Source organism: Fukomys damarensis, unplaced genomic scaffold (genome assembly GCF_012274545.1).
Source record: "Fukomys damarensis isolate Sample0158 unplaced genomic scaffold, DMR_v1.0_HiC HiC_scaffold_19, whole genome shotgun sequence".
Classification (NCBI taxonomy): Eukaryota; Metazoa; Chordata; class Mammalia; order Rodentia; family Bathyergidae; genus Fukomys; species Fukomys damarensis.
This window is the reverse complement of record NW_022900931.1, coordinates 65,395,167-65,408,602: the sequence shown is the minus strand read 5'-3', so window position 1 is coordinate 65,408,602 and position 13,436 is coordinate 65,395,167. Positions and strand designations below refer to the sequence as shown.

Genomic DNA, 13,436 nt, shown 5'->3' with positions numbered 1-13,436 from the left:
AAGCCTGCGATGTCCAGGATGCCCAGGAAGGATGCGCCCTGCCGCGGGCTGCGGTCCAGGGCGCGGTTGAGGCGCAGGACCAGCCAGCGGAAGAGGCGCTCGTAGGTGGCCTTGGCCAGAGCCTCGAGCGCGAAGTCGGCCTGTGAAGCGGGGCGTCCGCAGGTGAGGTGGGAGGGGACCCGGAAGCAGCCCCCACCACCACCCCGGCTTCTCGGTCATAAACGGATGCGAGCCAGAGACCACTGTGGCCCCCATCCCCGGGCCGCTTCCCACAGCTCGGGGCTCAGGAGCCAAGTAAACGGCTCAGTTCGAATCCCGGCTCTGCCACCCAGATGCTGTGTGACCCCGGGCTCAGGAATATACCTCTCTGGACCTCAGTTTCTTTGTCTGTAAAAGTGGGAGTGGACAGTATCACCCAGCTAAGGGGAACCGAGGTCAGTGTGACCCCAAACTCATCTTCCCCCACTGTGTCACCCTCATTCTGGTATCTCAACACCCAGCCCAGGACTTCCTCATGTCTCCCACCTCTACCCGTGCTTGGGGACCAGGCGTCCCTGCAGCAGCTGAAGGAATCTTTACACAGAAGGAAAGTGGCACCAAGTCACTCCCCGACCTCCCACTGCATTTTAAATAAAACTAACCTCCTTACTGCAGCCCCTAAGACCTTGCATGATCTGTCCCCTGCTGGCATCTCTAGCTTCACTGACCTCATTGATGGGCCCAACTCAGAGCTTGCTTCAGCCCTAGGGCCTTTGCACTTGCTGTTCCCGAAATTGGTTTCATTGTGAAAGAGACGCGAGCTGCATGAAGACCCAAGACTGTGTCTGCCCACCGCCTACCTGCTCCTTGGTCTGGGCTTTCTGGACGTAATCTCGGCCAACCTTGATGCGGGGCGTGAGCAGGGCTCGGGAGAAGTCGGTCACGCCCAGCCCCAGGAGGCGGCAGAGCTTCTGTGCAGCTGTGGGTGAGAAGCAACACATCCGGTTAGCACCGGAAGTGGCCTTGGCCTCGGTGTAGGAGAGAGGGCGCTGCTCCCCTCTGGCCGCTAATTCTCCGTGTAGGAACCAGAGACCCAATAATCAGCCACAAGAATCGCGCCTGGGCGCCAAGGCCACACAGTGTACTTTATCATGGAGAAGACCAGGAAGGAACCGGGGTGCTCAACAGTTGGGGATCAGAAAGGAGCAGAGGGGAGCACACCACTTTGGTAAATACAGGAACATAAGACGATTACAAATAAACCCTTTCTGTTTTTCTAAATGCTTCAACATTTTTTAGCCAGAAAAGAATGGGAGAAAATTATGCTGGGGACTATTTCATGAAATAGAACACTGTGTAATTTTAAATTAAATAAAAATTTAATAAACTCCTCTTTTAAAAATCAAATAAACATTTTAATTTAACTCTAAATTTATCTAAAATAAAAGGACTGTGTGTTTTGGCACTAGGGATTGAACCCAGGGCCTTTGCACGGAGCTACATTCCAGCCCTTTAAAAAATGTTTATTTTGAGACGGTCTTGCTAAGTTGCCAGGTCAGGCTAGGCTCTGGCTCAAACTTGGGATCTTCCTGTCTCAGCCTCCCAGACTATGGGATAACAGGAGTAGGCCTCCATGCCCGGCTTCAAATATGGCTTATTTTTATGGAGAAAAATGGTGGACAAATGCCTGGACACAAAGAAGCTAAGTAGGTGTTTGTGGAGGAGAAAGGGAGAGGTTTGTGGGAGCTGTATTTCTTCTTTCTGCTCTGAACCCATAATAAAGGAAAATTTTCAAGCATCTGTTACTTGCAGAGGGGGGAACAGTTACTACAAATTCTCAGGGTCAGCAGAGAAAGCACCTACAAGGGAGAATGCAGTCACTTGGTCCTAGCCTCTATTTCTTTACACTGACTTTGCATTCATTTCAGAGCTAAACAAGTGGCTTGGAAATCCAGCAGGAGATAAATGCACCGTGGAATACTACGCAGCCACTAACAGGATGTTGTTTTTAGGCTCCCAGCCTCTGGCTGCCCTTTGGCATTTGGTCAGGCCCACACACTGTTTTTCTCATTAACGTCCGAAGACAAAATGCACAGGGTTTCACAGGACAATGATGACAGCGACACAGTTCTACCCACGGAGCCCTGACTAAGTAATCTCTGCAGAGTTCTAAGGACCAACTTGGCAAGTTACCCCTAATGCACAAGGGAAAAAGCAGGGTGCAAGATGGTTAGCAGGGTCTGACCTCAGTATTGTACTGCCAATAACTGTGCGGCAGGGCGGGTGGGACCAGAGCCCCGAAATCACAGGTACCATCGCTGGTCCATGCCTTCGAGGGCTGGGGAGGGGCTGCCCCCCAAAAGGAGCTGTGGGATTTCCTAACAGGATGAAGGCTGTCCGAAAGCTCTCATGCTCTCCAGGCTGCGGATGCAGGCTCGACTGTTTCTGGAACGGTGGGGTCAACAAGTAGACAGCCTCGCCCAGGGAGCAACACCCCAGCGTGTGAGGCCTCCTTCTGGGGTGTGTGGTCATGGGCACTTTGCCTTCTCCTTGTGCTCATGTGTCCTGCCTGAGCCTCTCCTTCCGGCTCCTGTTGTCTTTGTCATATGTCCATTTTGGTTAACATTTTTAGAAAGGAGTCGGGCGCGGTGGCGCACGCCTGTAATCCCAGCACTTGAGAGGCTGAGGCAGGAGGATCGCTGTGAGTTGGAGACCAGCCTGGGCTACATAGTGAGTTCCAGGTCAGTCTCAACTACATAGTGAGACCCTGTCTCAAAAAACCAAAAAAAAAATTTTTTTAGAAAGGGACCAGTGACTGTAATTCTGTTTATGAAAACCGGAAAAGAAAAAAAAAAAAAGAGAGAGAGAGAGAGAAAGGCAGGCGTGGTGGCGCGCGCCTGTAATCCTAGCACTTAGGAGGCTGAGGCAGGAAGATCGCCATGAGTCCGAGGCCAGCCTGGGCTGCATAGTAAGTTCAAAGCCAGCCTGGACTACACAGCGGGACCCTGTCTCAAAAAGCAACTAGAGAGGAAGAGAGAGAAAGAAAAGATATGCAGAACCCTGAGGCCGGGAGCCTACACTAAGCGCTGACTGTGCTGCGGGATAGGGTCCCTGCTCGCTCCCCTTTAAGGTGCTGGGATTGTGGAAAATCAGAATCCATACAACAGTGGTAGAGCAGGAAATTCCTGGACTACACAGCGGGACCCTGTCTCAAAAAGCAACTAGAGAGGAAGAGAGAGAAAGAAAAGATATGCAGAACCCTGAGGCCGGGAGCCTACACTAAGCGCTGACTGTGCTGCGGGATAGGGTCCCTGCTCGCTCCCCTTTAAGGTGCTGGGATTGTGGAAAATCAGAATCCATACAACAGTGGTAGAGCAGGAAATTCCTGGATCCTGGAAGCTCTTGAGGACGACGTTGCCGAACTGCAGCACGGCGGACACCATCCGCAGCATGGCTGAGGGCGGCAGGGCGCGAGGTCAGCGACTCTGACCGGGACGTGTGGGCTTACTCGGCCCTTTGAACATTTTGCCTAAAAACCCTAAAGCGAGTTCCGTCCCCCAACCTCGCACCCCTTAGCACCCACCCGTGCTTTGCACTCTGGATCCCAGCTTAGCTTTTATTCCGACCACGGGTTAGATTTTGCTTTGTCGCCCTATCCCATGAGGTGATCCTTATATGACCAGAAAGGACTTCGGGGAGCACGGAGGATGGCAAAAAGTGAGTGAAAGATGCTGCGGTGTCAGAGTCGCACACACAGCACACCGGTATCCGTGCAACAGGGAGGGTTTTGGTTTCCTGTGCCGGTGACTGCACACAGGACGTTCACACTGAGCTACATCTCCGGTCCCCTTAAAAATTCTTTTACCTTTGAGCCAGGTGTAGTGCTGCACACCTGTAATCCCAGCACTCTGGCAGCTGAGGCAGGGGAATCGCCATGAGTCTGAGCCCAGACTGGGCTACATAGCGAGATCTCGTCTCAAAAACTTTTTGTTTTGTTTCAAGCCAGGGTCTCCCTAAATTGTGAAATTGCCCAGGCTGGGCTAGAACGTGTGATCCTCCTGCCTCTGCCTACTACAGTACTGGGATTCTAGGTGAGTGCCACTGCATACAAGAAATAAAGTACACTTGATCCTCGTGACTTGCACTAGTTGTGGTCACCGTGAGCACTGAGGGAATGTGAGGCATCACTCAGGGAGGAAATACAGGGCCAGGGTCCCGTGAGCCCCTGGCCACACATCCAGCAGTCAGTGGCTGTGCCTTGCGTCCCTCTTGCAGACGGTGATGTATGGGGTACACTGGTGGCTTACGTGCGTGGTGCTCGGGGGCAGCGCAGCGTAACGCACGCCTGACTGAAACCCATCTCATACACTCCTGGCTCTTAAGATGCTGGGAGCCGCGAGCACAGGAGAGGCCCAGGCCTCTTCGACCTCCACACCTCCACTGGGCCGGGCCGGGGGGTGGTTTCAGGTGGCAGAGACTGGGCTGGCGGGGACCCCCCGCTGATATCCCGTGTCCCTGAGAACTGCTCCTCAAGAGTCCCGAGGGACATTTGAGTCCGTGAGATCAGGGCTACTTTCTGAGACTAATTTGCAGCTGTTTCACCTAGAAACCGAAAAGGGTTTTGTGCTTGGTTTTGAAACAGCACTGAGTTGTCCAGAAGGGCAGCTGCCCGTGTATTGCCAGGGACGTGGCCTCCTTTCCAGGCCTCTCAGGTCTCGGTGTGTGGCTTTCTAGGACGTCTGACCGCTCACTGGGTCAGAGGGACGCTCGCCCACCCTCACTCCCTCTCCGCCTCCCCAGGTCCCACACCCTGCGTGACAAATCAGGAGTCAGAGCTCACTCTGATCCACATTTCACAGATGGGGAAACTGAGGCAGACAACAACTTGCCCAAGATCATCCGACTCACAAGCCAGCAGAGCTGGGGCTCAAACCAGGCCAGTGTAGTTCTGGCAGGAGCCCGAGCACTCAGCAGCCACGCCTGCCCCGCCCTCCGAATCAGCACACATTTTGACTGGAAGCGTGATCTACAAACACGGCAAATGTTTAAATTTGAAAACATCATTAGATGGGGCTGGGGATTTGGCTCAGTGGTTCCCCCACCTGCTCAGCAAGTGCAAGGTCCCAAGTTCGATTCCTGGTACAAAAACAAAACAAAACAAAACAAAACAACAACAACAAAAAACCCCACATCATTAGAGTAAAGGACACATTGGCCGGGCGTGGCACATGCCTGTAATCCCAGCACCCAGGAGGCTGAGGCAGGAGGATGGCTGTGAGTTCAGGACCAGCCTGGGCTACATAGTGAGTTCCAGGTCAGTCTCAACTACATAGTGAGACCCTGTCTCAAAAACAAAAACAAAAAAAACAAACAGGACACATTGCCATTAATTCCCTTCAAAATACCCCGCTTTTATCCCTAACACACTTATCCCATGGTTCTTGCCACTTTCTGAAGTTCTGGAAATCCTTGTTTGTGAGTATTTAATCCTGCTGTCATGCCTGCCTTGATGTCTTTTGTTTTATTTTTTTGTGTTTTGTGACATGGTCTCACTATGTAGCCCAGGCTGGCCTCAAACTCACAGCAATTCTCCTGCCTCAGCCTCCCCAGTTCTGCGATTACAGACGTGCACCGCTGATGTCTTGAACCGATTAAAAATGTTTACTTTTCAAGGTCATTTTGGCTTTGGGGAAGGTCCAGAGGTCCGGTAACTAAGGAGAATGAGGACATGGCACATTGTTTCTTACAAGGCTGCTTCTACTGGATGGCACTTGGCGGTGGCATTCACCACATGTTTGATCACATCTCATAAGTATACTCACTAGAGGGGACTTCCAGAGCTGCTAAGGAAAGTGGATACGTGTGCGGCAAGCGGGGAAGTGTTTTAAGGGGGATTCATGACATGTCTTTCATTGCAATAAATAATACTTGAGCGCTCGCCGAGCTCACACGATCACACTGCCTGTGTGAGCCAGCACAAGGCACAGAAGAGCGCACAGCCTGCAGCCGCCCTGCTCCAGGGGACTGCTGGAGTGGACACCCGTGGGACTGTCCCCGAGAACCCCGCTGCCACAGATCGGGGTCCCAGCAAGGGTGCAGGGAGCAGCAGAGAAACCACCGTCTGCTGGCCCCGTGGGCACCGGGCCGGACAGCCTGGGAGGGGCGGCGTTTGGCGGTGCTGACCACGGGGGGACTTCGGGGGAGCTGGCATTCAGAGAGGGGGCGGCGTGGGGAGGGCACGCAGCTTCTGCCGCCCAGAGCTGGACGCAGCCCCGCGGAAACGCGGACAGAGAAAGCACAGCTTCCCTGAGCAAAAGGTCACGGTGATAAGGGCCGGCCTGGGGCGCAGGGAGATTAAACACACGTGAAATCCTGGGCTGGGGGAGTGTGTGTTCCTGTGTGTGTGTGAGACTAAGATTTCTTTTCTTTTTTTTTGGCAAAAGGACACTACTGGGACAAGCGGCACAGGCTGTGGGCTGGAGGATGGGCCCGTGCCAACACCAGCTTCCTGGCTCTGCTTCCTCTCTGTGGCTGAGAAGAGGGTGTCCCTGGGAAATGCACACTGACCCTCTGTCCCCACGATGTCCCACCCAGCCCCAGGCCTCAGTGTTGATCTCGCCATGTAATTAAATAAAGCATCTTTTTGCCAGTACTGGGGATTGAATCCAAGGCCTTCACGTTGAGCTACATCCCCAGCCCTTTTTTTAATTTTTCAATTTCAGACAGGGTCTTGCGAAGTCACTTAAATTGCCCAGGCTGGGCTCAGACTTGCCCATCCTCCTACCTCAGGCTCACAGGTTATGTGGGAGGGCTCCTGGGGCCATCACATGTGTCCTGACCAGGGGAGGCAGATTTCACACACACGTGCGCGCACACACACACACACACACACACGCACGCACGCACGCACACCACAAGGGCGGAGGTGAAAACCCTATACTCTGAAGCTGGGGTAAGGGCCCAGGAGCAGCGGGGCCTCTGGAAGCTGGCAAAGGCTGGGATTCTCCCCGGAGCCTCCAAAAGAACAGCCCTGCCCACCCTGCTCTCAGACAGCGGCAGCTGACCTTGCAGTCCCAGCTCCAGGGCAGGAGGGTGCAGCAAAGACTTAACTTCCCGTCTCTACCTCACCGAGACCACCGCTCCTTGGGGAGCCACCGACCCCTCGCTCCCCTCCCCAACCGTGCCTGCCGCCTGCGGTGAGCACTCTACAGATGCTCCCACGGCGGACTTCAGCTTGCCTGTGACAGGAGGAGCCCTTCCCCAGTCCCCACTGCTCCTGGGGTCGAGCCTAAGCCCTAGCCAGGTCTGTAGCACCCTGCCCACCCCCAGCCTCCTTCGGGTTCCGCCACCGCACTCCCTCCTGAGCCAGGCCCCAGCCCAGGCTGTTCCCTGCTAGATGCCATTCCTGCCCTGTACCCGCAGGGCTCAGCCCAGTGCCACCTGCTGGGGGAGGGGGCCACCCTGACCTGTGCCAGGCCACACGTGGGCCTGGCAGCCCCAGCAGGCTCAGCTCCGTGCAGCCCTGCCCACCCCCCTCGGAAGGCCCAGACAACGTATCTGTGAGGCCGGAAGCCCTGGGTGTCCCTGCCTTGTCCCGGTCACTTCTGTGGCTGCAGAGGTCCGGCCTAGGAAGTCTGTCCTGCACCTAATAAATCCGTACATCGGTGACTGAGTGGCAGCTACCCAAATGGGGCACACTGGATGGGGGGCCTTGCAGCCTGACCTTGGCACCTGCATGGCCCTCTGGGCCTCAGCTTTTCTGCTGTGCTCAGTGGCCTCTGGCACTGCTCTCTCAGAGCTCGGACAGGGACAGTTAAGAGCCCTAGGAATGCTGAGAGGTTTCTAGGTGCTGGGCTCACCCCCAGCCCAGGTCCCAGGGCGCCTCCAGGGCTGGAGTCTTTGGAGGACTCAGGACTGGTATGTTGAGCGGCTCCTCCAGAGGGCCCCTTGGGGAGTCTCTGGTGCAGCAATGGGTGGGGCAGGGGCCCTGGCCATGGGAAGGACAAACTGTTCCCAGGGACTTGGTGTCCTCCTCTGTGGAATGGGCTCCATCATGGCTTCTTTGGTCTTTTGTTTGTTTGTTTGTTTGTTTGTTGAGACAGGGTCTCACTATGTAGCTGAGACTGACCTGGAACTCACTATGTAGCCCAGGCTGGTCTCAAACTCACAGTGATCCTCCTGCCTCAGCCTCCCGAGTGCTGGGATTATAGGCGTGCGCCACCATGCCCAGCTCATCATGGCTTCTTTGGATCTGCACCATCCAATATGGCAGCCACTGACCACATTTCAACTACATCTAAATTACCCAAAGTTAAGTGGAACTTAAATTCAGTCCCCGCAAGACATCTGCTCAGCCCCCTGATAGGGGATCTGTTAGTATCTCCTTTATATGGAGGGAGAACTGGGGTCGACCCAGGAGAGGCAGCCCTGGCCAAGTAGCAGACAGCAGGTAAAAGGTAGAGCTGGGACTCAAACTCAGGTCCTCTGGCACAACACTCTGAGGTTTCACCATTACACTGTCTCACTAAAGACCAAAAACAGTCTCAGGGATGTTGTGTGTTTGGTCATAGCTGCATGCTCAGGGACTGGAACAGTGCCCAGCACACAGAAGGTTTGTGAATAACTCATCTCCAGTGGTGGGTGGTGGGGAGTTAGCTCAATGGCACTGCGCCTGCCTTGAAAGCTGAAGGTCCTGAGTTTCATCCCCAATACCAAAAAACAAAACAGTGATTCATCTCTTCAAATTCACACTTGGGAGAGAGAGACCATTCTTCAGTTGAGGAAGCGAGGCTCAGAAGGAAATACTGACAATACTGGCTTATTTCCAGCAAGGAGGAGGCTGGATTCACACTGTGGACCTTGACTCTTAGCTGTGAAGTGGGGCTGAGACCCTCGTGGCCTTCAGGGACCTCCGTGAGCAGGGTTAGCTCTAGGGAAAGCCTGGGACACAGGAGGGGTCTAATAAGTGCCGCTAGCATTCCAGGGTTGTTAGAGTCCCCAGGGCCAGGCTGGGGTGGACCTGCTGTGCTGGGGGCTGTCCTGGTTTTGGGGGAGACTCCAGCGATGTGAGGAATGAATGAGCCAAAAACAATACTAGAAATACACTAGAGATGGGCAGGGCCTGTCTTGTAACCCCAACACTTGTGAGGCTGAGGCAGGAGGATTGCCTCAAGTCTAAGGCCAGCCTGGGCTACACAGTGAGTTCAAGTCCAGCCTCAACTATATGGCAAGACAGTCTCAAAAACCAACCAACCAATGGACCAAACAAACAAATGAGGACATGAAAAAAATACAGAAATGAGCCAAGAAGGAGGCAAGGTGCTGCCCTCCCTCAGCACCTGCCCCTGGCCCTAAGGCCAGGCTTACATGGGACTTGGGTGCATCCCCAGCACGGCCCAGCTTAGGGGCCTCGGCTTGCGAAACATGGTTCCCCAACCACACAACTGTGGGGACCGCTGAATATTCCAGCTTCCTCTGGCCTTCTGGGGTACAAAGTAAAGGTTTGTTTTGTTTGTTTGTTTGTTTGAGACAGGGTCTCGCTATGTAGTTGAGACTGCCCTGCAATTCACTATGCAGCCCAGGCTGGTCTCAAACTCACAGTGACCCTCCTGCCTCAGCCTCCCGAGTGCTGGGATTACAGGTGTGCGCCACCACGCCTGGCTCCGCCTCGCCTCTTGACCTGCTATGAGTCATGCTGTGAGTCCCTGCGGTCTGTCTCCTCTCTTGCCAGAAGCAGTCTCTGAAAAGGTGGCTGGCCCCACTCTTTGCAAGAAAAACACTCTCTGTAATTCGAGTCCATCCATCTGTGGCATAAACAAAGGCGAGAAAGCTCAGCCATAGTCTCTGGCACGGGTGGGGACACAGGTGCGTCAGGTGTGAGGCTGGAGGCGCTAGGCTCCAGCGCCACCTTGTGGACAGTGACGGTGGGGCCGCTGAGGCAGGCGGGGTCTACAAAACCCACCTGATCTGCGTCAGGACTTGAGCAGGAGGCCGCGCACCTCTGACTGCCAGAGCGGGGCAGGCTCCTCACCCTCTGCCCCACACTTGCGGATATACTGGAAGTTTTCCGTGCCGAAAGTAAGAACCCCAAATCCCCGGCCACAGAGGAATGAAGCCGGGGATGCGGCCTACAGCACAGAAGAGCCGCGAAGGACCCTGCAAGAAAGGCCCCGGGAGCGGCCACTCTGCAGAGGGAAAGCAGGTCCTGGCTGCGGGGACGCGGGGTGACCGCCAGGGGGCGTGAGGTGTGTGCTACCGGGGCTACGGAGATGTTCAAGAATTGATTACGTGCACTGATAAATTCACAATGCGCTGTACATATGGATATATATGAATGGTAGGCTATATAAATTATATCTCAAAGAAAGGTGGCTTTGTTTTGTTTTGTTTTGTTTTTTAAATACTGGGGATTGAACCCAGGGTCTGAGCTACATCCCTGTACTTTAAAAAAAAAATATTTTGAGACAAGTTCTTGCTAAATCACTAAGTTGCACAGGCTGGGCTCAAATTTGCCATCCTACCCCGGCCTTCCTCCCAGAGTGCTAGGAAAACAGGTTATGCTATCATATTCAGCTTAGTGTCCCCTCTGTTTTCAACTTTTTAGTTTGTTTGTTTGTTTGGTACTGAGGCTCGAACTCAGGACCTCGCATTTGTGAGGCAGGCACTGTGCCACTGAGCTAAATCCCCAGCCTTCTTTTTAGTTTTTTGAGACAGGGTCTCACTGTATAGTCCAGGCTGGTCTTGAACTCACTATGTAGCCCAGGCTGGCCTCAAACTTGCAGCGTTCCACCTGCCTCAGCTTCCTAAGTGCTGGGATTACAGGCGTGCGCCACCAGCCCTTCCCGCCTAAGCAATACGGTGTAACAATTTGCACAGCATTCGGGTTGCATTAGGTGCTACAAATCAGGCGGGGATGCTTTAGAGCGCCTGGGAGGGCTGTGTAAGGTACATGCAAACACAACGCTGTTTTATTTAAGGGATCTGGGCACCCACGGCTCCTGGCATTCTAGGGGAAACCTGAGCCAATCTCCCAGTACGAGGGATGGCTGTCCCTGTCTTTCCTCATTCATCCAAAAATCTACCTGGATGGAGAAGAGTGGGAACCAGGTGCAGGGGCTGGGGGACTCCTCAGCATGATCTTTGGCCACATTCACGACTTTACCGCAACATTGTTGTGTGTGAAATGAAAACCCCCAGCTCTGTCACACCCACCAGCCAGCAGGCAGCAGCACGAGGGCTGGAAACCCCTCCCGGCCACCCACAGGGTCTGGATTCGGTTGCCAGACGCCAGCTGCAGAGACCAGCAGGGCTGCCTAGGGATTGCATAACCCTGGTTGGGAAATGAGACACAGCGGCGCGCGAGGCCCTGCGTCAGTGTGCCTGCCTGGGAGGCCGCTGTTTGCCGACCACAGCTGTGCACCTCTGAGGCGCCAGGGCAAGCGCAGAGTAAGACCCAGTGCAAGGCCACCACAGGAGCCCCTGAGGCTCAATTGTGCGCACCTGCTGCAGGCGGATGTGCTGAAGCCCAACTTTGAGGTCTCAGAATGTGGCCTCTGTGGACAAGGGTTCTGGCAGACAAAATCAGAGATGCGGTCACGGGGGAAGCCCTGCTCCAGTCTGACCCCATTCCCTCTGCGGTCTTGCTCCATAGCCCAGGCTGGGCTCAAACTTGAGATCTTCCTGCCTCAGCTTCCTGAGTGCTGGGGTTACAGAAGGGCACCACCATGCCTGGCTTGGGATCCAGGAAAGCAGACACCGTTGAGGCATCTTGGACACACAACGGATACCAGCGGAGACTTCTACATGCCAGTGAGTACCAGGGGTCACCAGTAACCTCAAACCTGGGCCGGGTGGGGACGGGCGCTCCAGGACGCACCAGCCTTGCCCAACTCCCGGCCCCAGGCATCTGGTATCCCCGAGACAACCGACTTCTCCTTAGGACCCTCGGATTCCGGTACCTAGCTACAGTCACCAGAGTAAACCCATACGAAGCCAGAACACCCTGCTCTGTAAAAAGTGGGGCCAAGCGCCCCAGCCCAGGTGCTGAGCTGTGCACCAAACCCCGAGCGCTGGTCCTACCCATCCGCCGCAGACCTGGCGGGGTCCCGGGTGCTCCTCAGCCTCCCCCACCAGTGCAGCCTTTTCCACAGCCCCGAGGGTCATCTGCTCCCCATCACCGCGACCCAGTCCCAGTGCGACCCCACCTCCCTCTGTGGCTCTGTCCCCTCCCCCAGCACTGTGAGCCCAGTCTGTTCCTCTGTGGCACTTTCCGTGTTCCCTGCGTGCCCTCTGCCTCCCATCCCCAGCCGGGGCCTGCACACAGCTGGCGCGGGCTCGGTAACCCCGGAGCAGGTGCACTCACAGGTGATCTCCTCCGGGGCGAAGCCCAGCACCCGCAGGGCCTCCAGCGTCTCCTGGAACAGCTCCCGCTCCTGGCTGGGGGTGGACGACGGCCCGTTGGTCAGGAAGCGGTAGTGGGAGGAGGGCTCCAGGAGGAGGTCGGCTGCGGGGAGGGCGAGAGTCAGGCCGGGTGGGGTAGGCCCTTCCTGGCGCCAGCAGCCCTGCTTTTTGTTTTTGTTTTCTTGTGGTAATGGGGATGGAACCCAGGGCCTTTGCCCTGAACTACACCCCCAGGTCATTTTCTTTTTTGAGACAGGGTTTCTTAGGCTGGGCTCAAATTTGAGATCCTCCTGCCTCAGTTTCCCAGAGTGCTGGGACTGCGGGCGAGCGCCACCACGCCCAGCTGACCTGCTCTTCCAAAAGCCACCGAGAGTGAGCACCCGGATGACGGATGACCAGGGGCCCAGTGGCAGCAGGAAGCAGATGCAAGCTCCAGGGTGGAGGGGGACAGAGAAGGAGCAGCTGCCAGAGGGCAGGAGGGGCAGGAGCCGGGCCAGTATGGCTGCAGGTAGGAGTCGCAGTGCAAGGGCTGGAGCAAGAGCAGCCGCGAGGCTGCGGGACGCAGGGGCAGACACCGGGTCAGCGCAGTCAGGAGGCGCAGCGTGGGAGCCGGAGCCCAAGTGCGACCCGCGGGGTGCTGCGGGCAGGTGCAGGGAGAGGAGCTGAGACAGGAGAGGAGCGAGTGTGGCCGGACAGAGCTGGAGGCAGAGGGCAACAGAGACAGCGGCTACTGGCCCAGCCCATTCACGCCCCCCGCAGGCGCCGGAGGACGCTGACCTTTGAGCTGCTCTCCCGCGCCCCCCAGCAGCTGGTAGAAGATGTGAAAGCTGCACTCGTCCTTGGCCTGGCGGATGGCGCGCGACTTCTCCAGCAGGTCTGAGGCGGGGAGTCAAGGAGCATGCGAGGGGCAGGGGACCCCACCGGCCTCTCCTGTCAAATGGGGGGACGGCAGCCTCCGCCTCACAGGGAGGGGGTCTGGGCCGCAGGGCACTCGGAGGCGGCCACACTGCTGGGAGGGGTCCGAGCGCAGGCGGCCTGCGCTCCCCACCCGAGGCATC

General features: G+C 55.9%; 1 protein-coding gene across 1 annotated transcript in view; it reads right to left on the bottom strand.

Moving 5' to 3' along the window:
* Positions 1–13,436, bottom strand: part of Myh14 (myosin heavy chain 14) — a gene marked incomplete at its 3' end in the record, with an annotated part of 49,559 nt that overhangs the window by 29,049 nt on the left and 7,074 nt on the right. The window contains 6 exon segments of the mRNA XM_033766024.1: positions 9–140; positions 840–1,007; positions 1,727–1,740; positions 3,380–3,433; positions 12,341–12,481; positions 13,156–13,254. Of these exon segments, the coding sequence (XP_033621915.1) occupies positions 9–140; positions 840–1,007; positions 1,727–1,740; positions 3,380–3,433; positions 12,341–12,481; positions 13,156–13,254 (608 nt within the window).